General features: G+C 41.9%; 1 protein-coding gene across 1 annotated transcript in view; it reads left to right on the plus strand.

Moving 5' to 3' along the window:
- DCHS2 (dachsous cadherin-related 2) overlaps positions 1–27,486 on the plus strand; it is a gene marked incomplete at both ends in the record, with an annotated part of 211,384 nt that overhangs the window by 107,049 nt on the left and 76,849 nt on the right. Inside the window, 2 exons of the mRNA XM_080915358.1 lie at positions 1,308–1,499; positions 13,099–13,330. Of these exons, the coding sequence (XP_080771484.1) occupies positions 1,308–1,499; positions 13,099–13,330 (424 nt within the window). The remainder of the gene's footprint in view (positions 1–1,307; positions 1,500–13,098; positions 13,331–27,486) is intronic.

Below are 27,486 nucleotides of genomic sequence, written 5' to 3' on the forward strand. Positions count from 1 at the left end.
AAGGGTAGACTGGTGGAGAACTGGCTATTGAACCTGTGTGTGTGTGTGTGTGTGTGTGTGTGTGTGTGTGTGTGTAGTATCATTTGGAAAGTGTGGCAATCAAGGGATCAAATGAATACTTATACTGATGAAAAATGCCTCTTTTATTGTAAGTGCCGCTTAGATGCTTACTGCTACTATTAACTGGGTTTAAAAAAAGTCAAAGGAATTAGACGTGAGCCTGCAGGTTTAGGAGTTTGGCATTTAACCTGTTATGTGTCTCATTACCTGAAGCCTCTCTCACTTGATCTGTTGTTTCCTTTTCTGTGATTTTACTTACCTCTCTTTTCAGCTGCTCTGAAAATGTTAATGGAAAATTCTATAAATAAACACAAATTCTTAGTGGTTATTCTTAGTATTTGCAGTGGAGTCTTGATTGTTTTCCTCTCACCAAGGGCAATAAATCATCTCCTTGATCATAATATATCTTCTCTACTTGGTTATTGGTTACTGTTGTTAATTTCTTATTACACCGCATGATCTCTGCTGTGACATATAGGAAAGAGCTTAACATTTGACACCATGTGGTTTCAGGCATTCACCGTGGGGTGTGGTCTTCATCCCCTTGGGTGAAGAGTATCTGTGGTATGTATAATACAATTAGTTTACATAAATGTTTTCATAGTTCTAGTTGGGTTGACCACAAGATTGCCAACAAAAAAAAAAGTGGATTAAAAACAATCACACTTTCCCTGAGCAGTCTTAGCTATATGTCCATGCATCTGCTTTAATGAGCAAAGATCAACTGGCCCTTTGGATAAGAGGTACATAGCCACTACCTAGTAGCATGGCTAGGTAGGGCTCTGACTGGGACATCCCTTCTGAGTGGAAACCTGGCCTACCAGCTCTAAGCTGGATTTGAAATTGGCATTGGTTTTCTAGAAACCACACCCCTTCCTGCCTGGTTTTTTTTGTTTGATTTCATGTTGCTGCTCCCAGACTGGGTTGACACATTGAGGGAAACAGCAGATGCCTTGTAGGTTTTTATGTTTATACATCCTTGTGTTTAGACAAGATCACTCGGACATAGTGAAAGGAAGTAAGAGTGTGTGGGGCTGGACCCCGAGACCTTGACCTTTTAATTGGGGTGCGCCAAGAAGGTGAGAAATAGAGTTCTCCAACGGAGGAGAAAGACCAAAGACGTGTCAGGCAGGAGAGCAGGAGAGGAGAGAAGCTAATCCCAAGCTGTGCTTTCTGAGCAACCTTGACATCCACTCGGCTGTACAAAGCATGTGTACCGTGGAGCTCACCTCCCTCCTGTCTTACAGGTAAAAGCCTCAGACGCAGACGCCGGGCTCTACGGCTTAGTCCAGTATTCTCTTTATGATGGATTCCAAAGCTACGCAGCACCTCCAGCGTTTCAGATCGACCCGCAGGATGGCCGCATCTGTGTGTCCCAAGACATAGACAGGGAAAGGGGTCCAGGCACATTTGATCTGCTGGTGAAAGCTAAGGACGGGGTAAGTCTTTCAGCCCCAGACATCACACAGGCCACAGTAAGCATGGTCATACCTGCGACCATTATTACTTCAACACGTTCCACCTCACCACCACTTCCCGCTAATACCAAGTGCTCGTTTATCATCAATAAATGTGTCTAATGGATAATGAGCTTAAATAAAGCATAGCCACCACATGATGGATCAGTCTTTGATGGCGTCTAACATCCACACTGTGCTAAAGCTTCTGGATGATCTAATCATACCTTTTAATAACTGGTATGTTTGGATTCACATTCAAGGGAAACCACACATCCATTTGATTTATATAACCCCGAGTTCCCACCCTGGTCTTACCCTTCCTATGGCATTTTTAATATCAGGTCACTTGTCCAGTATATTTTCCACATGCTGAACGTGGTTGATTGCATCCTTTAGATTGTTTTAATTTGCTCTTTTATCTTCACTATTCTCTAGGCACTGGCATTCAGCACAGGAGCCTGTGCGTGCTCTCAGGTTTCTTTAGGGCCGTGTATTTCCCATCACATCAGCAGAATGGCTTTTCCCTATGTCTATTATTTCTTTTGCATTTACTATATGAGCTGCTTCAACACTGATGCTATTACATCAACCATTTATTACCCTGAAAAATAATTCAAATGCAAAGGGGAAGACAATCTCTTTGTCCCTCCCTCCCTCTCTTCCTCCCTCCCCCTCCCTCCTTCCCTTCCCCCTCCCTCCCTCCCCCTCTCTTTCTCCCTCTCTCTCAACTTCTTTTCAGCTTTTAGAATTGGTCATTTGATGCTCTAACTGATCCCAAAGGTGACTAATGCTGTTTTATTTCCTGTTCTGAATATAAACTTTTTTTTCTTATATGTTTGACATATTCAAGGTGCTGCCGATCTTAATTTTATGTGTGTGCTTGCTCTGCTTGCATGTATGTCTGTGTACCTTGTGCATGTCTTATGCCTACAGAGGTCAGAGGAGGTCATGCATAGAGCATGGGGTCCCCCTAAAACTGTGTGTAGTTACAGATGGTTGTAACTGGGTGATAGATCACAAACACTGGTCTTTTGAAAGGCAGCCAGTTCTCCTAAAAGCTGAGCCATCTCTCCACCCCAAAGGATTATTTTTGAAGTTCACATTGGCAGAGCTCTGCCCAGTGGAGGCACCTTTGAGATTATTCCTATACCTAAAGCATGCAAGCAAGCAAACAAACGAAATAAAAGTAAAACCTCCTAAGCTGCCAGATAAAACACATCTAGAAAAATACATGGGCTGGAGAGATGGCTCAGCTGTTAAGAGCACTGACTGCTCTTCCAGAGGTCCTGAGTTCAATTCCCAGCAACCACATGGTGGTTCATAACCATCCATAATAAGATCTGATGTCCTTTTCTGGTGTGCATAAAGAGAGCTACAGTGTATTTATAAATTAAATATTTCATTAAAAAAACACAGTTAACACAATTGACATCTAACAGTAAGCTGGACTTTTAAGTTGAACTGAATGAAACATACATGTGTTTCCATGTTCTTTGCTGAGCATTACTGGGGACCATCCTTAACACTGTTGCATGTGACTGTAATCCCTTCAGTCTTACAGATCTGTAGAACATAGTGAATAAATCATAAATTTATGTGTTATACAATGGATGGTCTATTTTAGGGTGTTACAAATAGTCTTTTTACGAATAAATATTCTTTCAAACTAAATGTATTTTAACATCTGAAGCATACTTATTGAAATATGCATATTAATAAAGTAACATTAAATATTTTAATTTTTATACACTGTGTTCTGGCTTTATGAAATACTTGCTAGACTAACATTGTCTATAACCACTCCTCTGTGTAAAACACACCAGAGTTACCTTCTTTTGCCTGACTCTAACTTGTACCCTAATGATAAGCCTTTTCCCATCATCTCCCCTCTCATGCCTCTCAACCATTTGTAAGTAGCATCCTACCTTATCTTATGAACTAATTTTTATATTTTGCATGCAAATGAGATCATGCAAATAGGTTCTTCCTGTGCTTCACTTATTTGACTTTATGTATGTAATTATTTTTGTAATTACGACGTACTTATAATGTACCATCTCAAGCAACAGTCAGCTGTCCTGACTCTTGTCTAGAGCCATCTTCATCTTTTCTTTCTCTGAATGGGTGAGCACATGTTTAAGGGATGGTCACAATCCCATCCTTTGTGGCCATCATGTTGGCTCCCTTCAGGAGTGGACTTCAGGGTGCTGTCCCCCACCATCTTGCTTACTGCCTGTCCACATAGGTCATTTCTTACTCTTTCTTCTTTTTACCCTCTTGCCTACCTTCTGTCTTTTCTTCTCTGACCTAGGGGCTTTTGTCTGTCCTATAATTCATTGTTCATTCAGAGAAGGATGGGGGTACCACAGGAGACACCTTATAGGTTCTTTTTCTTTCTGTACAAGATTTATAGTCCATGGCTCAGAGCCAGGGCCACCAGAACACTAGGTGACAGAGTAAGACTTAAGTGGTAACCTTGATCTTTACCTACCAATTGCTGCTCTCCTTCTCAGAGGAGGAACTACATCTGGAAACATGGTGGTTGAATATTTGCTTCCAGTGGCTTCCATAGGTATTGATAGTGTTCAAGCATAGTGGCAGGCTTTGTTAGCCCAGGCTGGATATGAACCCAGTCCTGTGTGCGAATAGCTTGTTCCATGTGAGTGTATTCTGGCTCAAACTATACATAGTACCATGGAAATGGCCAGAAAATAGTTTCTTGTGTCTCTTGGGAGCCCATCTGGTGGCCACTCTGACTTTTAGGGTTAACTTGATGTCCTCCTAAGCTTTTGTGGCCAGAGAAAAAAACAGACACTTGTGTAGAGACAGAAATGTCTTCATTCCCTTGAGCTATCAACACAGTCCAGGGAGCATCATGCCTCACAGCTCAATCACAAAGTTCAACTGTATTCCAGATATCTTTTTTGATTTTGTAGATGTTGAGTTCATGACATAAACAAGCATCTTTGTCATATAATTATTCATCCCCCCAAAGGACCAATTCATAGTACCAAGACACATTTCATCTTGATAAAAATGTGGGACAGAGTTCCTGCCTTCTAAGACTCTTTTTAGCTTCTCATGGTTGGAAGTAGCTCATCAAAGCTGATTGAGACTGGACTGAGATCAGAAGATATCATACAGGCTTATGCCTCATATAAGCAAGCTTATTAAGTACATGATCTCTTATACAATTTCCAGAGGCAAGATGGGTTGTACTCATCGGAAACTATCATAGAGTGGGAGAAGCCAGTGTGAAGCTAATCAAAGAATGCAGCACAGAGAACAGGGATATCTCAAGGGCACCAGATACCTAGCACAGTGCAGCCTTGGGGCAGATGGGAAAATGTGAGTTCTTAGGATCAGAGCAGCTACTCCATGGAGCAGCCATAGGCGCTTACCAGCCCTTTCAAGGCCATTCCTGCTTTATCAGAGGAACTGTGTTCCTTCTCCACACATCAGGGTCTTTAGGGAAAAGCTCTCAGGCCCCCCTGGCAATTACTGGCATTTCCTTCACATGAGGACCTAACTTTCTTCTCCACACAATAGAACATCAGGGAAAGCCTTGGGTCACCCCAGCCTTCAGCATTATAGATGCAATATGTGAGTGTCTCCTTGAATGTCCACACACATATGATACATACATATGTACACATATGTGTGTGTGAGCAGAAACACACATAAGTATATGTCAGGTTAGCCCATGTACTGTGTTACTGCATAATGTTTATGATGTCCTGTGGTAGACAAGCTTTGAGTTTCAACAGGGTGAATGCTGCATTTTTCACACTCAGTGAGGTGTTTACTAGCAGCATAAATTGTTCCAACAAGGTTATCAAACAGGTTGGTAACAATGGAGGTAAAAATTGTCAGTGACTAAATAGGTAGCCCTTAAAAATAATCTAGGTTGCATTCACAGGATAATTAAACCAGGTAAAGTATTTTAAGTTCCAAATGCTGTGGGAATTCTGGCCGTAATGAGTTGATTTAAACAATAAATAGCCTCGGCACACATCTTTTAGCTATTTCGAATCATTCTGACAATCTGTATTTTTCCCTTGGATTCTTCCGTTTTGTAAAAGTGACCTGCATGTCCTTGGTAGAAAATTTCTGAGCATCCATTTGCAGGTGGTTCCTAAGAGGTTTTTTATCTATTGATGGAATAATTTTTCTTATGTAGCGCCCCAGATGCTCTGTGCAACTCCACTCCTGCTTCATTTATCTCGGTGATGACTGTCAACACACAGTCTTAGTCTAGTCGCTTCTTCTCCACTGACACCACATCTAAAACATCCCATTTCTGCTGCCACAGTGCCTGATATTTATCTCACACACAGAGGATGCTATGAAATTATATAATGGAACCACTTAATTGGATTGGCATTCAAGTTATTGTCGACAATAGAGTTCCACAATTTAATTATCCCGTTCTTCTGTCTAAGCTTTGTATTTCTTTCTCTGATACATTTCCACAGACAGAGCCCTCAGTTTTCAGGATGTGTTTATCAATCTCTCCATACTTCCGCTATATCCTGAGTGCTATAGCTGAAATGTATGTCTGAAAAAAAGATCTCTACTGTACCTTTCCCTTCGAGGCTTAAGGAAGGATTTTTGACAGACAAATACTCTAGAGAGTGAACTGGCTTAGCGCCTCATCACCCCGTGTCTTTATGTTAAGAGCTGGCCGTTGGAGTTGGGATCCATGGTGCATATATAATGCAGGTGAAATCCCAAACACAAGCTCCCAGAATAAAGGGGACATTTGTTTATGTTCTACTGTCCTACATTGTCCTGTTGTCTAAATGTGCTTAATTACTTGTCATTTTAAAATTTATCTGTCTGTGTATATGTGTTGTGTATGTGCCTGTGTGTGTGTGCATTTGTATGTGTGTGTCTTTGCATTTGTGTGTGTGTGTGTGTGTGTATGTGAGAGAGGGAGGGAGAGAGAGAGTGAAAGAGAGAGAGGAGAGAGAGAGAGAGAGAGAGAGAGAGAGAGAGAGAGAGAGAGAGAGAGAGAGAGAGCGCCAGTGACCTCAGAGACCACTGGATCACCTCTCTAGCCCCACACTCAGCTTCTAATTCTACTCTTCTGTTCCCCTGATTACTGTTCAATTTATCTGAGAACTGTGTCCTTATCCAGTGTGCCAGCTAAGGTGATAGGGCAGAAGTTAAAATGTCCTTCCAGCCATTCATTCATATATTACAAGGATTGAATCTGACACATCTTAACATCATTTTTCTTCATTTTCATCTTTGAAAGCTTGAGCTTCCCCATGGCCATTACCCACATTCTCACCCAACCTATTCAGTTAAACTTTTCACTTGGATCAATACTCCCTCTACCATTTCTCTCTTCAAACTCATTTATTGTCACTCAGCACATCATCACAAACCTTTGGTCTCTGGTTGTTCCTTTATTTTATCCCTGTGATGGAATATTTTCCATAGGCTGTCGGCTGCAGAATACCGATCCTTTCTATTCTTTAAGACTGAGAAGTACAGTAATTGCAGTCTGAAGGTGGTTAGATGACTGCCTTTCTGTCTTAGTTATTGTTCTATTAGTTACTTACTATTATTACATACCTTCTGATCCTTCTCAAAGAGTTCCATCAACTGAAGACCAAGTATTTCAGCCTATGGGGGCCCATTTAAACCACCACATTTCTTTTTTTCTTTTCTTTTCTTATTGGATATTCTCTGTATTTACATTTCAGATGTCATCCCCTTTCCATCAATCCCATTCCCCCTCCCCTCCCATTGCCTCTATGAAGATGCTCTCTCTCCCAACCTCACTCTCCCGTCTTGGCTTTTCCCTACACGGGTTAAATGAGCCTGCACTGGATCATAGTTTTCTCTTCTTATTGATGCCAGAGAATAATATCTTCTGCTGCATATGCACCTGGAATCATGGGTCTCTCCATAAAAACTCTTGGGTAGTGTTTTAGTCCCTGGGAGCTGTGGTGGGTTTGGTTAGTTAATAATTTTGTTCTTCCCATGGGGTTACAGACCCTTTCAGCTCCTTCAGTCCTTTCTCTAGCTCCTTCATTGGAATCCCCGTGTTCAGTCTGATGGTTATCTGTAAGCATTCTCCTCTGTATCAGTATGGCTCTGGCAGAGTCTCTGAGGAGACATCCATATCAGATTCCTGCCAGTAAGTACTATTTGGCATCAGCAGTAGTGTGTGGGTTTAGCCACCACGATTTCTAAGTCATTTATATTACTTTCTCCATTGAAAACCAGTTCAGTCTTGAAGCACCTGAAGAATGTAATCCAGAGATTCCTCTTTGTCTCATGCTGTTTTAAACTCCCAATCACTTAAGACTTTTGTACTTGGCTCCACTCATATTCCTCATGTCCACCACCTTGTTAGTCAGGTATCCATCACTACAACAAAACATTAAAGATGATTGGCTTTTAAAAAGGAAAAGTTTATTGTGGCCCAGGGTTTGAAAATTTCAGTCTACTCTTTGGACTTCTAGAAAGATCAAAAAACTCATGACTGAGGCACATAGTGGAACATTACCTCATGTTAGACAAATAAGCCAGCATCCTACAATCCCAGTTAAACACATCCTCAGCTAAAGATCCACAGCAGCTCCAAACAGCATCATCATGGAAACTAAGCCTTAAACATATGGTCATTTGAAGGATTTTCAGCATCTAAATTCCATCAACCGATGTTCCTTACCAGGTTTTTGAGATTTCAGTAGATCCACCCAAGAAAAGCCTCCTCCTTCTTTGATTTCTCATTTGCAAGGATCATCACTTTCTCTGGAATCTTGATTCCAAGCACATTACCTTCTGATAAGCATTTTTATCTCCCTTGTCACTTAGCTCAGTGGTTCCAAGGCAGACAGGAATTCCTCCCTGGTAAGATCACTGAGGTATTACATATCATTAGTCACTCCGGTGCAAATTCCCTTCCCTGGAAACTCTGGTAAATCCCACCTCTGTCTCAACTCTGCTTTTTCTGTTTTAAAAACAGCAATAGCAGCAGCAGCAGCAGCAGCAGCAGCAACAACAACAACAACAACAACAACAACAAAAACAGCAGCAGTGGTATTTGAGAGGGACCTTCTCTCCTTCCAGCCATTTAGTTTCATTCCTTACCTATTATCAGCTTGTGCTCTCTGCCTGCTTCTGTGTTAATGAATCACACTAGTTGCATCAGAGGCAAATTTCTGTGAGCCTCAGGGTCCATGTAGCCAGGCTGCTCTAGCATAGCAGGCCCCTGTAGTGGTCCTCCTTCCTGTATAGCTGAATTTCTCAACTTCTCTTAGATAACACAAACAGACAAACCACAGCAAACATGACATAATGGCATCTTCTCCATTTGGAACCAAACTCCTTTTAATTTCTTATACCCTCTTAGAAAACCATTTTCTTTTTTCTCTATTCCATAGTAAATAGATTTGAATTAGCTCTTTCTACTTCATTTTTCAACTTTCTTCATTTTTTCCTTCCTACCTCTCTCAGAAAACTGATTTTATCAGAATAACTATCTGTGTACCATATTTTGGGTTCTCAATCTATTAATTTCTTTTTTATTCAGTCTCCCAGTTAATCTGAAAATATTATCTGATTGTTTCCTTGCTTGGCTTTAGTGATAACCAGCATACTGATCTTTCTTTAGTAAGATAGGAAATTATTTCTCCTCACCTTTGTGCATGAGATCTAGGATGAAATGTTCTGCCTTAGCTCACTAAATAAACCATAGCTTAGTAGAGCTAAGAGTTGTGAAGGACAAATATTATTCTACTATTTAACAATCACAGGATGCAAGAGCAAAGAAAAACAAAATAGACGATTGACCAAGTAAAAATAATGAAAGAAAAATTTCCATATGTGCTGATTGGCTCAACTAGCCTTCTTGGCCTCCTATAGTGGGTGACTTTAAGCTTAGAGCTTTTTTAATGAACTTGTACTTCCTCCATTGTACCTTGAAGGGTTTGGCATTCAGGTTGATTGCTCAGTTGTTTCTTCTCATAACCTTACAAATGAAATGATCAAAATTAATTAAAGTAGTCCATGATTTATTTGTGGAAGTTAGAGATGAAATTGAGAAATGCTAGTACAGAGATTAGGGTATTAGACACATATTGCCATGAAAACAGTTATCCCTCAGCTTCAAGCTTAAGACAACACAGTTTCTAATTGCCAGGAATCTAGAGACACTTACTGAATCTGAGTGGGTATGCCTTAGATTCTCTTCTGACTGGCATTATGAGATGTCTCCATGAGTTGGACAACAGGCTTTTCCAGCGTCTTGGGAAGGGAACTAGCTTCTTAGATTAGCTCTCCTCCTGCTCTGTCCTGTGGGATGCTGATTTCTCAAGATACTATTTCCAAGGAGACGTTTATGATTCAGGAAGAGTGAATGCAGGACCACAGCTCAGCATGACTGTAGCCATCAGATTGTAACTTCACTCCAAGACAAAGAAAGCCTTGAATGATACATGAATTCCATGGATCTACAGTCTTCTGTATTCTGAACTGGTCTCTGGAAATCTCTACCTTAGCTCCTTATTGACGTAGGTAGGAAGAAAGACATGGAAATCAGAAAAAAGTGAGATTGTAAAAGCATAAGGACGAGAAATATGTGTGAAACACATCAAAAGCATTCATTGTTGGTTATGATAGGAGGACATTCTCCACCTGATGAGTTGAGCAGGTGCTCACACATGAGACACTGACAACTGATACTCTGCCTCCAAAAGATGCCTTGTTCTTTGATAGTAAGCTTAAGCTCTCTGTTGTCCAGCTAACACTTGGTTGTTGTTTTACAAAATCCCCTTAATTGGCTCTTCAATGAATCACAACCTTTGTTATAGAAGGTTTTCTGGTGCTGTGTTATTTTCTTCTTGTTGTTGCCTCTCTTTTCATTATGTTGCTTACCTGCTTTCTCAGTCCTTCTTTTAACTTAAGAAGCTGCCCAAGAGAAACATATTAGGAGAGAACACGGAAAGCAAAACCAGTAAGCCAGGCTTCCGGGAGTCCCAGTAGGCTCTGTGCCAGATGGCAAGTGTACTTCCTACATGCTTACAGTCTGTCTGCAGGTCTGCAGTCCTCTCTCTCCACCTCTCTCAGGACTCCTGTAGGGTGTTTAGCTTTCATGGTGATGGTGCCCTTCTAGATTAGCACACAGAGAGGTGGCCGAATGAATATTACTTTCATTATTGTCCTAACCAGCTATTGTTTCATCTGATCTAAGCAGTAACTGGTGGGCATCTGGTGGTGCTTCATTCAACTCAGAACATAGAAAATTGCATTATATCTAGCCACGGATTTCTCAATCCCTTTTTATCCCCAAAGGATGGTATACAAATGTTTTTTTCTGGATTCATGAATGAGATATTAGTCACAATGCCTTTCTCAGGCTGCCCCCTCCACATGTGTTCTGAGTGGCTGCATAGCCCATTTCTCTTTCCAAGCCTTCTTAGCTTTCCTTTCTTTTTCATTCTTCTTGATGCCTTTCTCCATAGCTGAAAAAGGCAACAAAGAGAAGAAAAGAAACTTTGGGGGCAGGGGGAAGGCACAGTGAGTGAACTGTCCTCCTCCCCACACTACTGTGACTTCCCAAGGACTTTTGTCAGATCTGAAAGCCTCAAAATGTGCCAGATAGAAATGGAAAATGGTGCCGGGAAGCAAGAACAGATGTTTTACTTCAAAACGGAAAATCCAAGGAGATGGTTTCCCTCGATTTTATTTGTTCCTTCCCCTTTGGTTTGTAGATGGAGCCAACGCGGAATAAACAGTCTGAAATACACCTCCTGCTGCTTTATGTACTGTTTAACCTTTCTAACACCAGGAAATCTCAGAATTCCCAAAGAGGCCTTGGGAGGATCAATACTCTACCACCTATCATCTCTTTGAGAGTTTTGTATAATATAATTTGAACATGTTCACCCCAACTCCTCCCAGGCCCATCTCTTTCTCTCCCTTTCCTGTCCATACAACTTTGTGCCCTCTTAGACACAAAACTACAAAACCATTAAGTACAGTTTGTTCTTCCCATATACCCTTGGATAGGTAACCTTCCACAGGAGTATGGTCAAATTACCAGGGCCTGCATCTTTAGGATTACTGATCCTTCCTCTCCCAGCAGCTATCAATTACTAGCAGTTCCGTAGCTAGGGGTGGGCCTTCATGCTCAGCTCCCCTCTCCATGTTAGAATTTTGTCTGGATTGAGCTAACACAGTTTTGTGTATACTGTCACATCCTCTGTGAGTCTCTGTCTAACGGCTTGGTTGTGTCTGTAAAACAGCATTTTGTCGTAGTCATCCATGGTCTCTTCAGATAATCTTTCGGCCTAACTCTTCTACAGTGATCTCTGGGCCTTGGGAGGAGGGGGTGTGATATAGATGCGTTTAGAGTAGAGGCACACATTCTCAAGTGTCAGATCTTCTACAGCTTGACCAGTGTGGCTTTTGTGTGTTAATCCCCATCTACTGCAAAAGAAGCATCTCTGATGAGATTCAGATGGAGTGATCTATGGCTGTTAACAATGAGTCATCAGGAGTCAATTTAATGCTTTGCTAATTTAGCAAAGGAATGCTAGTGGTCTCTTCCCTAGTATCTATAGACGATCTAACCACAGGCTCTTGGGCCCAGTAGTGGTGCCAGGTATGGGTTTCAACTTGTAGAGCATTCCTTCAAGTGCAATCAGAAGATGCTAAGTTATCTTCCATGACATTCATACCATCACTGCATCAGGGAGCATGTCTTTTCAGACTGGTTGTCACTGTCCTTCACATGGCTCATAGCTGGGTATACTGACGATCACTTCTCTCCTCTAGGGTGAACAGTGCCTTTCAGCACCGTGAAAGCTATCCAGTATGAGAGAAACTTTAACTCAAATAGCATTCTGATTTCTCTGTGTTCTGTAATTGAAGAATACCGTGCTCAAACAAATACAGAGTCTAGTGGTGAAATGGTTACTAGCTGTTGGCTAGTCAGGTCACACAGGGCCCCAGACATTATAGGCTAACAGTTAAAACGAAAGTTAAACCACACCACTGTTGTGCTCAGAGCTCTGTGATGGTGAAGAGCCCTCATCCTCCTGTGACCCCAGTAATCTTCATAGCCAGCTTTATCCTCCAGCACCAGGCCCTTGCCTTCCTTCTGTCCCTGAGCAGATAAGCTCAAGGCTCTATAGTATTGTTTCAGGGTCTTTGTACTAGATTCTCACCTGTTTATGAAGCATTGTTTTCCTAAATAACACAAATCTAGCTGCCTTCAGTAGCTGCCCTTCCTCAAATCATTTCCTAATGAGATTTTCTTACTACTATAATGGATAGGAGTTCATAACTCAAGAGCAAATCATCAAGATATATTTGTATGTGTTCTGTTGCTTCAGAAGTCTGTTGTAGAGTCATTGTTAGTAATTTTATCTCAGTAACACACACACACACACACACACACACACACACACACACACACACACGGTGGGGTGGGGGCAATACACCATACCACACTACACTTCCTTGTTTCAATGTATGTTTGGGGATTGTTGTTAATTATGTTGGATTCCGGTGTCCACAGAAGCCCAGTTGTAATCACTACTCCTTCATCTCACAGGGTGGTCTTAGTGCCCAAGCTTTTGTTCGGGTGGAAGTGGATGACGTGAATGACAATCACCCTGTCTTCAATCCATCAACCTATGTGACAAGCATCAGTGGGCAGACCCCACCAGGAACTGAGATCATTAACGTTCTTGCCAGTGACCGAGATTCTGGAATGTATGGGACAGTGGCTTATGAACTCATTCCAGGAGAGCAGTCATCTGTCTTCTCTATTGACTCAGCTACAGGTATGTGATCTAGGGACAGCCTTGCCCTCTGCTGGCAAACTTCTTAACTACTTAACAGCCCAAATTAGAAAGATTAGAAATAGCAATGTTTTGTCCATAGTTGGGGTGTGGCAAGATTCAGCCATCTAGAGGGCAACATTGTGTGTTGAAATGGTCTGGTGCTTTTTTAGCCAAGACCTGGACCAGTCTCATCTCAGTCCACTAAGACCTCCAGATACTTCAGTGTCATAGTAATGCCAGTCATCCTGCGTTGAGAGGTTGTCATGAAGACTACATCCAGGTGTGACAATTTTGCAAGGGTTTATCCCCCTCTGCCTATTTGAGCATCCTATCTATGGGTGACTTCGCCTTCCTTCCATGACTGAGAGGCCAGTGCTGGAGCAGGACTCAGTATATGCCATTCTCTGCACCAGTGCTGGTCTTAGATCTGTTGCTCTATTTTTGTTTCTGAAATAATAGCTAAAGTTCATTTTATTTCCCAAACACAGTAACTGTTTTCTGACAAGGAGTCCAGTGATCTGAACTTTCTAGAAATTTAAGTATTTTAAACATTACTTATTTTTTCTTATGTATGATGTCATCAAAGTAATGTTTAGAATATTTGATTAGAAGACATAAGATTTCAAGTAACATTGGAGATGATTATAGATATTCTGACTTCAAAATGAGGCTGCAAGCTGAGACAATGTTTTGGTGTTTTTTTTTATTTTTATTTTTTATTTCTTCATCAGAGCTGAGAAGTGGTCAGAATAAATTTTTATTTTAATACAGTGTTATATGGACACACAAACTACTTATCCTCCAAGAGGACATTCTAATCCAAGCTGGACATTATACATTATCTTATTTGTGACGACCACAGATATGACAAGCCAGTTATTGTCTGCACAGAACACACAGTGCACTTAGTTTGTCTTTCTCCTCAGAATGTTGGGATTCTGTAAACCCCACCCCTCAATTTCCTGGCAGTAGCCAGGTATGCTTCACCCCAGTGACCTGACACTATAAAAGGGGCTGCTTGCCCCCTCCTCTCTCTCGGCCTCTCTGGCTCTCTTGTTCTCCAAACCCTACCTCTCCTCTTCCCCTTCCCTTCTCCGCTCTCCCTCCACATGCTCATGGCCAGCCTCTACTCCTCTATTCCTCTCTCTCTCTCTCTCTCTCTCTCTCTCTCTCTCTCTCTCTCTACCACCCTCTTAACTCTCCCATGACCTGAATAAACTCTATTCTGTACTATACTGTTGTGTGGCTGGTCTCTCAGGGGGAAGGGATTCCCAACATGGACCCCCTACCCCCCAGAGGCATTTCCCTTTGCCCCCAGGCCATGCCGCACCTCCATGGGCTATATGCCCCCCACTCTCTTCATCCTTCCCCTAACATTGGTGCCAAAACCCGGGACGACATCTTTTCCTTACACCAAGTACATAGTCATTCTTCCTGCCTGCAAGGTGTGTCCCCTCTGGCATGTGACAAAACATGTGGGGATGAGTTGTTTGCCCTGTGACCTTTAGAAGACAGAATTTCCCTCGCTTAAAATAATTCACTGACGTGGCCCCCTTAACGTTTTTAAGATCAGAGGAACATACTTTGTAGGAAATTAGTCTGCTTATCTAAGCTTTTTCAAAATTCATCTTAGCTGAGGACCTTAACTGCCTGTCATAGTCGGGCCCCGTAGGGTAGTAACACTGCCAAAAATATATAGGTCAGCCACAATCAGAAGACAGGATCTAAAAGCATTTAGTGAGTTGTTTTGAAAAGACATCACACTCACTATCCCAGATCCCCTGAAGAATGAGCTGTGAGGCTTTCTGTTCACAGGAGAATTTTCTGTCCCGTGGGCCACGGACAGCCCTGTGCCTCTCTTCCTGGCACCCTCTACATAGCAAATGCCATTGCTAATCATAGAGAGTGCTTTATGTAGGTCATTATCTAGGAAAACATCAGAGGGATTTTTTTTTAAAGGAAAGACCAAATTTGTAATGGAAGCAGCCTTGGGTTACTGTTGTTGGCAGGTTTGAAGGTTGTGCATTTGCGTGGAAGACATTTGTCAGGCAACCAGCATTGGGAATTTGATTGTACTTAATCACAAATTGTGAGTGATCCAGGAGGGCTGGTAGTGTTTTGTTTTAACCTTTAGAGAATGGAACAGTGTCATTTCTAGCTGTGGGAAAAAAGTCATCCGGGGAACAGGCAGTTCCGATCTGTACCACTGTGTTCCAGGAGTTCATATGGGGAAACGGAGAAGCCAATGTGTGTTTTCAGAATACCAGTCGGGTTCCAGTGTCTATATCGATTATGAAATACAACAGTGAGATGATTTCTCCTGTTACTTCATATGTTACCTCACATACTTCTGGTCCTTTGCAGTCAGCATAATTAAGGTCTACTTTAAAGTAATGCTTAAACATTAGCAGTTACAGTCCCTATCTTGTGCCACAGATAGTCAGAAATTCCACTCTGCTTGGTGAAACAAAATACCCTTTTTACTAGGTCGTCCTGTTTCCCTCAGTCTTGGTTCCTGGCAACTTCCATTCTGTTCCCGGCTGCTGTCAGATTCACTTTTTCTTTTGGCTTCCACACAAAAGTGAGACCAGTGTCCATGTTTTTGTGTATGGCTCTTTTCACTTAGCACTGCGTCTTCCGGGATATCCATGCTTACACAGGTGATAGAATACGCTCTGGGAGGCTAAGTGGCCTGGTGTACATGCATGGCATTTCCCCATCCGTGCACTGATGGGCACTTTTGTCCATTCCATATCTTGGCCTGTATGAACAATGCCACAATGCAAGGAACAGGCCAAGTGTCTTCTCGGGACACTGATTTTATGTCCATTGGCCATGTAGCCAGAAGTGGATGTGCTACTTTGGACTTTGTGGACTCTACATATGTGTTTTTCCATAATGGCCACATCACTTGCTCTATCAACAGGTCTTCTCAAGGAAGAGGAAGTGAGGTGCCAAACTACCGTCATCCCGTTATGGAGTTGTTGTGTTTTAGTAACTTTCCTTTTACCATAAAACCCACTTCTACCAAAGCCAGGAGCAATTTAAAAGACCTGAGATACTCTAAGTCAGTAAATATTTGTGGAAAAAGTGAATAAATGACGACAGAAACAATTGGAAAGTGGCTTGAATTATTACTGCAACCTCCCAAGGGCTTACCTGGGAATCCCACTGATAATAAGGAACAAAACTCGGTTTAAAATCCTCTCTGTGATATGTCATGGCCAGGAACCCTGCCCCTCCCCCCTTTGTTGACTCTCAATCTGCATAGACACTTCAGTTTTTTCTCCTTTTGTTTTTGTCTTTATTTATTAATTTCTTTTCATAGGTGAGGCTTTTCTGTTTACAATGGGGATTTTTCTTTTGTTTTCTCTCTCTCTTTTTGTATTAAATACTCTGTATTTACATTTGAAATGTTATCCCTTTACCCCACCCTGCTCCTATCACCCCCCCCCCCATTTGCCTTCACAAAGGTGCACTCCCTTCTGATCCCCCTCTCCACCCATTGCCTTGGTATTCCCCTACATTGGGAAAACATGCCCTCCCTGGAACAAAGGCCTCTTCTCACATTGATGCCAGACACAGCTACATATGCAACTGGATCAATAGATCTCTCAAAGTGCACACAAAGGCTGGTGGTTTAGTCCATGGGAGTTTTGGAAGGTTTGGATGGTTGATAATGTTATCGTCACAATGGGGATTTTTCAATCCAATCTCAGTACTTCTGTTTATTTCTCTCCCTTTGGGGCTTGAATTCTTACAGAGCTTGGCAGGTAGTGTAGTCATTAGTAAAAATGCTGAGACTGAGTCAACTTACATGGTCACTGGCTCTCCAAATGCTCACCTGTCTCTGCAGGACACCCACTCTCTTGCCTACAGTCTATTCACTCTTCACTTGGATGATTGTTTTGTTGGTCCCAGGCATGCTATTTGATAGCCTGCATAATTAGGGTTGGAGGCTCAAGTTTTCTAAAGGAAGAGATCACTGGATGATCTGTTTCTGCCACAACCAAGATGCATGCCTCAGTGTGCTCTGCTGGGAAAAGAACGGTTTTGAGGGAAACTGGAAGTGGATGTGTCAGTGTCGGGGCTGTCTTCTCTTGTGGCTTTTTCTTCCTGTCTGTTTCTGGTTTTCTATGTTTGTTGCTCACTCAGAGAACATTTTTGTAGACGGCATTCAGGCACGAGGCGAGAGGTTCTGACTGGAGCCTTTGCTGCTCCTTCTCAGCCCCAGTGGCTTGCTTTGATGTGGGCAGGACGCAGGCCACTCTGGTTTGAGTTTTAAGAGGAAGAAACACAGGAAGCAGATTTATTAATAGCTCTCCTTTTCTGTATTTTATTCTATTTATAAATTACGTGTAGATATGTTTTATTCTGCTTAACAGTGTTTTTACAGTGTGTGCGCGTGTGTTCATGTACACGTGCATTTGTATATGGCCACGAGTGGAGGTCAGGGAGCAAGTTTGAAAACACAACTCTCTCCATTCTCTGTGTGGTGAAGACAGGTTTTCATGTGTGGCTGCAAACATCCTGACCAGTTAAGCCATCCTTCTGACCCAACGTGAAATCCTTGCAAGGCTCCAACTTGTGATAATCCTCCTGCCTCTGTCTCTTTAGGAGCATATTTTTTTTCTCTAGATAACCACCACAACCAGCAGCCTCCATTTTGAAGGACTCTTCATAGGAACATAAAGCAGCTATCGAATGGCTTTGATTTTTATCTTAGTTTACCTAGTTATTTTTCACTTAAGAGAAACTAAATTGCCAGATTCAGAGTTTATAATCTTATCTGGGGCCATAGATGCTCAGGAGAGGATCCTGGGAGCTTGCTGGCTGCCCGTTCAGAGAGAGATATTGTCTCAAAAACTAAGGTGGAAAGCTACAGAGGAAAACATACAATATAAAACACACAAGCACATCCATGTAACACATGAGCACATGCACACACACACACACACACACACACACACACACACACACGTGTAGCTCATTACTTAAGACATAAAATGTAAGCAGGAACACCTGTAAAACACATTCACAAAGCTTAATATACGGCTACTGCCCTGACTCTGTGGGTACACCAGCGGCTAACACAGGCAGACAAACCTGTCCGCAGTGCTTACAGGAATAGGGCCATGCTGCTCAACCTAGTTTAGTTATAGTATACACAACGTTTAAGCTTTGTGCTATAGAAAAATAAGAAATCAACTGAGTAGCCAGCTGCCAGCCCGGAGCCCCCAGTGTGACTGCCCTTTTTCCTTTATATGGGTCGTGAGGACTTCAGTATGGATGACAAGTGACATAGCATAGTCTATTTTTCTTTGTTTCCAGAGCAGATTGTTTTCTTTCCTAATGTTAGGTTTATGCTCAGATTTCTTACCATACTTCTCATAATTCTTCCCGATTGCCACTCTCCTGCACTTAACATCTGATGCTCTGCTGTGTACTTAATAAATTAATACCATACCTCATTTTATAAGGGCTGGAAGCCTGCTCGTGCCAAATAAATATTTCTTTTTTTTTTCTTGTACATTCAAGACAGACTCTGAAATTAATCACGAGCACCTAATGAGTAAATGTTCCTTTCAAAGGAAACAAAAGCAGGCTAGAGAATTTTCTCATGAGTGCTTTCAGTCCGAGATCATAGACTCACAGAGATGGAAAGTTCTTTACAAAGCCTCGCTGAGCAAAGGAAAAATTCAACTAGAAGGGACAGAGTGAAAGGCCCCAAAGTGGAGCTGATCAACATGTACTAACTAACATAGCTTTTTATGACTTTACTATTTAGTATGCAAAATGTATATAATTAGTATAGCTATATTTTATATGTGGCACATAGATTGTTTATAGATGTTTTCTGGCCCTTTCAACACCTAGCAGAGTTAATATTATTTAAGATTGTCGGTCTTAACAATTCATTGATAAAGTGCTTCCTGCTGAAGAAAGAGGACTTGAACTGGATCGTAGGCATACACCAATGCAAAAACTAGGCATGGTGGTGTGCACCTGTATTCCCAGGACTGGGGAGGTGGAGACAGGATTCCTGGGACTTGGTGGCCAGCCAGTTTACCCAGATGAGCTCCAGATTGAACAAAACCTCTGTCTCAAAAACCAACATGGAGCCGAAACTGTTGAAGACACTCCCCATGGAGTTCAAGCCTCCATATATATGTGCATAAACAGACATGTATACTAGTGACATGTATGGCCACAAACAAATAAGCACTTGAACACACACACACGGAGGACTCAAATTATATTTTCTGTTTATAAGCTATGCTCCAGTAAAGCTGAATAGAAAGAAGCCTGAATTAAAGAATGCAGACTGTCTTATATTTCCGTGTGTGTGTGTGTGTGTGTGTGTGTGTGTGTGTGTGTGTGTAAGGGTTCTGAGATTAAATTAAACACATGCCCTGTTACTGAGTTGCATTCTCAGCCACTCTTCCTCATTAAGGGGACTGTGTGTGTCCTCCACAAGAAAGAAAAACTCAGGGAAATCTCAGTGTACTGATCAGCAAAATCTAGAATAGCCACACAAGGAACAAGGGCCATGGCGTTTTTCAGGACATCTCTAATTGGTATGGTATCAGGAGAAAACCCGATGATTCCAGAGTAGCAGATCTGGAGGTGGACAATCTTAGATATTTATAACAAAAAACTAAAACGTAAATTTGAGCTGTAACGTAAGCAACAAGCTCTGCATTCCTCGGGGTCTGTAAATGTGGTGTGGGTTACATGAAGGAGACCCAGCTTGTTAAAGGTATAGGAGGAGGTTGACAGGTTGGAGAGAAAAGATTGATGGATCCCAGGGAGCTGCTGCTGATTACAGGTTTCTCTGGGGTGAATTTCCCGCACCTTATCGACTGTTCTGAGAACCTAGTACATGTTCCCTGAGCTAAGAATAGGACCCACAGAGGACTAGTGTTTGGCAGTCATCTGAGAAATCTGAAGGGAAAGAAATGACTGGCAGCCGAAGAGAGGGGTAGTTTCTGAAGTGGAGGCAAAACACACCTGCAGGGCTGAACAGAGCCCAAGGTTTCTCCTGCGTTCAGTACATTCTGAGAGAGAAAAATGGTGGTGTTGTTAGGCTCTGCCTTTCCAGGAGCTCAGGGCATGCCTCCAGTTCCTCGTGGACAAGAAGCAGTAACAAATGTTCTGAGTGAAGATGTCACTAAGGCAGCAGCATCAGCTTAGAACTTCTAGAGCTACCCCGAGGTAGCCAAGAACATGCCTTCTATGATTTGTCTCTTGAGCATCCTTCCAAGGCCTGTTTGGTTGCAGCCTGGTCTGCAGCTTGTGTGCTGCTGAGAGATGATGGAACTTCTAGGAGACAAGGCCTAAGGGAGGTGTAAGGTTCTCAGTGGCTGCCTTTGAAGGGTACCTTAGGACTGCATCCTATATTCTTTCTGTCTTTGCTTAACTGTCATTTGCTGCCATCGTAGAGGACTATGTCCCAACAGGCCAAAACACAACAGGGCCAAGGGACAAAAAGCCATATGGAACTTCCTAATGTTCTATGGCCCACACTCCTTTTCTGATAGGATCATGTTTTGGTGTCATCATCACAGGAGACAAAACACAACAAGATGTCATTAGGGATTGCACTACCCTACCTATGACCTGTATTGAGCCTAAACTATTATCTAAACTAAACTAAACCCCTTTTAGGTTGATTTTCTTGGGTACTTGTTATGGTAATGGTAAGCAGATGAACAGAATGAAAATGGTTTTTAAGCAACTGCTCCATCTAAGAAATCTTTATGCTAGGTTACTACGACACTGTCAGGCAATGCCTCCTGCCCACTCTCTGCCTCCTCTCCCCTTGCTTCAACCATAAATGATTCTAGATAGAAACTCCAGTGAGTGAGGTGAGAGGGGAGGACAAGAGATAATCAAAAGGGAACAGAAGAAGCCAATCACTTTCGGCACGGAGCATGCTTCCCACCTAGACTTCATGTAAAGTTAGAGATCTGCTGTCCTTTATGTCTTATTAAGTTAAGACAGAGACTGTCCTAGTCGGGGGTTTCTATTCCTGCACAAAACATCGTGACCAAGATGGGGAGAAAAGGGGTTTGTTGGGCTTACACTTTAATATTGTTGTTCATCACCGAAGGAAGTCAGGACAGGAACTCACACAGGGCGGGAACCTGGAGGCAGGAGCTGATGCAGAGGCCATGGAGGGATGTTGCTTACTGGCTTGCCTCCTCTGGCTTGCTCTGCCTGCTTTCTTATAGAACCCAGGTCTACCAGCCCAGGGATGGCACCACCCACAGTGGGCTGGGCCCTCCCCCCTTGATCACTAGTTGAGAAAATGCCTTACACTGGATCTCATGGAGGCATTTCCTCAACTGAGGCTCCTTTCTCTGTGATAATTCCAGCTTGTGTCAAGCTGACACAAAACCAGCCAGTAGAGAGACCTGGAGTAACAGAAGTAATTTATTAATAACTGACTGAGAGTGACTATTGAAGTCATTGGAGGTTCCTAAATTTTCACTTTGGCACAGAGGAAGAACCAACTGTCCCACATAAATTTAAATAGGAGGGCTGAAAGTCAGTTTGCGATTACATCCAAGGAGCTGTGTTTTGTCTTCTTGTTTTCCACCCAGTTAATGACAGCAGATGACGATCCCATCTGACAAGGGCATGTTGCATGTGCCACTGAGAGGGCAGTTAGTGAGTGTAGTCTGTGACAGGTTGGCATAAGCCTGGCTATTGCTAGAACTAAGGTATTGGGCGAGGATTTGGATCACTGATGTGATGTGCTGAGGCTGATGTATGCAGACAGGGACCCTGACAGTAGTATGCTGGGTGGATAATGGGAGTTGAAATTTTCAACATTATCTTATGATAATCCAGGTATTGTGAGGATTGTTCATAAGAACAAAGCAGTAAGGTAGAGAAGGTAGAACTAACCGGAGGGCATCTTAGAAGTATTGTTTCTTTTGTGTGTGTGCATGTGTGCTTATATGTGTATGTTCCTATGTGGGTGCATGCGTGTATATAGATGCCAGTGAATGTGTGTGCACATACATGTGGCGGTCAGAGGTTTCCATTAGGTGTCTTCTATAACTCCGAACTTCATGTTTGGAGCCAGGATCTCTCACTGACACGAGCTTGCTGACTTGCCTGTGTCTCCTAGCGCTGGGATCAAAGGCACGTGTCACCATACTGGCATTCTCATGTGCTTGCTGAGGTTCTGATGAGCTTTACTGTCTCCTCTATCCTCACTCCGCTCCTTACAAGGAATGACTGGCACAATTAATTTTGAAACTTTTTGTCTTAACTCTAGCATCTATCTGTTTTCTTACAGCCATTTCCTATTTAAGTCTATCATTACGTCTCAGATTCAGCTACACTCATTCACTTTCCTTTTTCTTTTTAAACTGTGAGCTTGGATCTTTATCTGAGCAAATTCCCCGAACCCTGGAACGAAGGTGGGTTACTCTGGAAAGCCCTTGTGTTTTGCTTTTGTTCTGATGCCTTAGGGACATATCTGTCTTCATTTATATCCTGTCTCTGTTTGTTTCTGTCTGTCTCTGTCTGTCTGTTTCTCTCTCTCTCCACACACGCACCCACGCACACACGCATGCACGCACGCATGCACACACAGCACGGAACTCCAGGCATCCTGTATGTTGTATTATTCACGTCATCTCCAGTGCTATGTCTACACCACTTACATTTTTCTTGGCTTCTATTTTTTCCACATTATCTGTATTGTTAATCCAGACTTCAAATTAATACAAGAGCTGTTTCACATTCAGGAATTCTAAAAAAAAGCACTGAGTTTCAAATCAGACAAGTTTCTTTGCAGCCCAGTGGAGATGAAATAATTTATTTCTAGTTTATTTTTTGACTGAGACTTTGTGGAATAATTTTATCAGACAAATCCTGGATAGATTTTTCATCCCCAGCCTCTCCCTACCTATAGAAGACTGTGGCCTGGTCTTCTGCCCTCTGAACACCACTGAGTCATTAAAGGAAATGCTTCTTCAAGATCACCAGGATTTGGCAGATTATCTGAGTCAGGGCTCAATGCAGTATGCTGCTTAATGTCTCCAGACATGATTTAATTTTTAGCCCGGTTTATTGTTGACTAATTGTTTCAGAGACTGTATATTCACATTTTACAAAGCAGCTGCTTTTGGGAAGGGAGTCTGAGGACCAGTGCTGGAACCGATCATCTCCATCCTTTCTGTGGTTCTTGATGTTCCATGGTTGTCTTATTTCGTCTGCATGATCAGGAACATCATGAGGAAATAGTACTTTGAAAGTTAAAATTATACCTTCTCATTTTTCTTATTAAACTTTTAGATTTTCTCACATAAAGATATGGAAAATATAGTCTGCATGGTTTATAACTTGATTTCTGAAAAAGGTAAAAATAGACGTCTTAGAGGAGATCTTAGCATGCATGCTGAAGTCACTGTATGCCAGTGTTTTAGTGTGTTTAGGGAACACCATGTGCTTAGGACTCAAATCAGCCACAGAAGGGAGCTTAGCTGGTAGCAAAATTTCCCATTGAGACTGTAAAAACAAATGAAATTTCCAATTTTTTTTTGTGAAGGAATGTATTTAACTCCTCCCCTCCCTCCATCTCTCTCTTCTCTATGTGTGTGTATATATGTGCATGTGAGTATGTTTGTGTATCCGTGTGTGTACATATGTGCAAGTGTCCTATAGACACCAGAAGAGGAACTTGGATTCTCTGGAGTTGCAGCTGTCTCTCATACCTGAGAGTCATCTCTCCAGCCTGTCAAATTATTTCTAATATCTCTGATGTTACATATTTGAAGTAAATTATAAAATCTAACCAAATAGTTTTTGTTAAGTTAACTTACAAAGTAACTCAGGATAATATATTTCTGGACCATAAACAGTTTCTTTAAAAAGTTACCACGCTCTTGCTATGCCTTAAAAATCCATATGAAAAACAAGGAGTTAATATATTAGATGACAGTAATAACTCTTTCATTTCTACACATATATAGGGACCTTAACCAATGTGTATGGGTATCTGGATATTTCATGGTGAGGAAAATTGGAAATGCCTTTACCTCTGCTTCAAGTATAACATATCTGCAGAACTCCAGCAGGTAGATACCTCCAGTGTTCTGTGTTTTCCATGGCGACTCGGATGCTCAGAGAATGTTGTGTCCTCTCTCCTGTGAGACGGTTATGTGGAGCAGGCATCAGTGCATCCTGTCACAGTGGGAAACTTCAGATGGGCAGAGTCCATCTGAGAAAGATGGTCAAGGAGACAACAAAGGAAGAAGTTAGATTTCATTGTCACCAGTCCACACAGACACACTGGCTGGCATCTCTTATGCATTGTCTAAATTTGTTTTCTCCAAAGGACCAAAATAAAGCAGGCTTCTGTTTTATTATGCAGACAGCATTTGCTAGTTATCTCGTTGTTTATTTTCTGGAAGGTAATTAAGGCAGCACTGAGACACATGTGTGAGTCAACCTTTGGTTACAGCTGCCACACGCATGTGCACACACACACACACACACACACACACATACACACAAGCTTCTCTATAAAGACTATAATTTTCTCTAGTCACTGAACCCTAAATAGACAGAAACGAACAGCAATAATATAAGAATGGCTTTATTATGTGTATTTAATCTTATTTTTAAATATTTCAAAAATAGTTTGTTCTCATTGCCAGGTTCTTCCTGCGAGAAGGAGTAAAATGATGTGCTTTAAAGATATAAGAATATGTAACTCTAGGCTATTATTAATAATGAATATAATTAAGTAAAATCTGTACAGGGCCGTTGGTTCCATATTGGGCTCCACAGACCAAACCAACACAAAGTCACACAGGATGACTCCCTGAACAATGTCAAGAGAGAGTTCATGACCTTATCCATAAATTAGACAACTTTAGCCAACATGATAAGGAATTCCCTTTGGCTTTAATCTTTATGAGAAAAGTAGCTTTGAAATGCCCCAATCACTGTTTCTGTTTCTTCTTTCTTATACCCCATTTCACTGTAATATTAACTTCTTCTGCTTGCCTTATTCAGAATATTTTAATCATGAGTGTCTTAGTCAGGGTTTCTATTCCTGCACAAAACATCACAACCAAAAAAGCAAGTTGGTGAGGAAAGGGTTTATTCAGCTTACACTTCCACATTGCTGTTTATCACCAAAGGAAGTCAGGACTGGAACTCAAACAGGTCAGGAAGCAGGAGCTGATGCAGAGGCCATGGAGGGATGTTACTTACCGGCTTGCTTCCCCTGGCTTGCTCAGCTTGCTTTCTTATAACCCAGGTCTACCAGCCCAGGGATGGCACCACCCACAATGGGCTGGGCCTCCCCCCTTGATCACTAGTTGAGAAAGTGCCTTACAGCTGGATCTCATGGAAACATTTTCTCAGCTGAGGCTCCTTTCTTTGTAATAGCTCCAGCTTGTGTCAAGTTGACACAAAACCAGCCAGTACAATGAGGCATGACCCAATTCTAGAACCATCAGAGTCAGTCAAGGTCTTTACATTAAGCTTGTGCTAATTTTATCATCTAACAGTGTTGACTGACCATTTTCTATGCATCTCGGACTTTTATCCACATGCTACCAATATTGATCATTTTGCCTGAATGTATTGTGTGATGTGCCCTTTTAGAATTCCACAAAAGAGAAGGAGCCTATGTAAGATCATTCAAGCTGCTCCTGTCAAACAAGGCTCTATAGTTTCAAAGACCTTGCTCCAGCAGGTGCTTACTTTCCGAGTTAGTACCCAGGGCTGCTGCAACCGAGTACTGCAGACCAAGTGACTTTAAACAACAGAATGGTACTGACTCACAGTTCTGGAGGCCAAACATCTGGAAAAGAGGGCCTACGGGCTTGAAGCCTGATAACTAAGTGTTTTATTTCCCAGATAGCTTTCAGTGGCCGCCAGCGATTCTTGACTGTTGGCAGAATACCTCTAACCATGTCTTCCTTCTTATGTGGTCTTCTTTGCATCTGAGTCTTCTAGGTTCCTTTCTTCTTAAAAGGACTCTAGCCATTGTTGAAAGCCTTCAGTTTCATGAAGAGACTCTATCACAAAACACTGTTTCAGAGGTTGCAAGTAGATATGTGTTTTGGCTGCAGACCTTTAACCTATCCTGCTGCCTTTATGGTGATTTAGTCTTCAGATAATATGCCAAAAATTGTGACTTCTCCATTTGATTCCCCCAGGCAACAGAACCAACCACACAGGTCAAAGTAGTTGGAACTTTCATCTGGCTTTAAGAAAGATTTTCCTTTAGATTGGAGGGGGTAAATGTGTGCAGTTGGCTCTTTTGGATTTCAGACTCTTTTGTGTGACCACGTGAAAAAAGAGATAGAGCTTCGTCCACTGGTAGCCTCCCAAGTGGGAGTTGTGGGCCCGCATTCATGCCAACTCCTCATGTTAGTATCTAGGTTTATAAAGTTAGAGATAATTTTTTAAGTACCTTAAAAATGTTAATTTTAAAGGACACAGTAGAAATCTATACAGAATATAGGTAATAGAACTATCCATAAGAGTAAGACAAATAGAAAATTGCATGCTTGTCTAAGACTGGGTTATATCTAATTGTCAGTTTATTGAGGAAGTGGGATATGCTGGTAAGACAAGGGTTATTATGGCCTCCTCCAAAATTCATCTTTGTGACTTGGTAGGCAAGTTGTGAGGACAGATGAGTCCCCGGTCTGTTCTTTAGGTCGATTTCTTATGCACTCTTTCCCACAGGGTTTTATAGAATATTTCTGCATAAAGTTGTAAATGAGTTACTCACCATAAATGATGATTTTTTTGGGCTTCATGGAATTATTCACCTAACCCTGTAGTTCCTGGAGGGAAGAGAGCAAGTGTTATAGCAGGGAGCCTATGTATATCAGGTCTGTGATGAGCCAAATGCTTGCACATGCTGTTTAATTGAGCCTCACAGCAGATCTGTACACTAAGTGGTGTCATTCTTCAGTTTGTTTATAGGTGATAAATAGATTCAGAAGGTCTATGAAACTGCTCAAGGCCAACCATGACTTGACAGAACAAGGATTTCAAGGCAGTTGTATCTGAGTCTAGGAATCTGTCTCCATGGTCTTTTATTATTCCATAAACTCTAAAGACTGGATATCTCGCCTTGCTTCTATGAATCAGATCTCCAAATGGAAAAT

Source organism: Micromys minutus (genome assembly GCF_963924665.1).
Source record: "Micromys minutus genome assembly, chromosome: 4".
Lineage (NCBI taxonomy): Eukaryota > Metazoa > Chordata > Mammalia > Rodentia > Muridae > Micromys > Micromys minutus.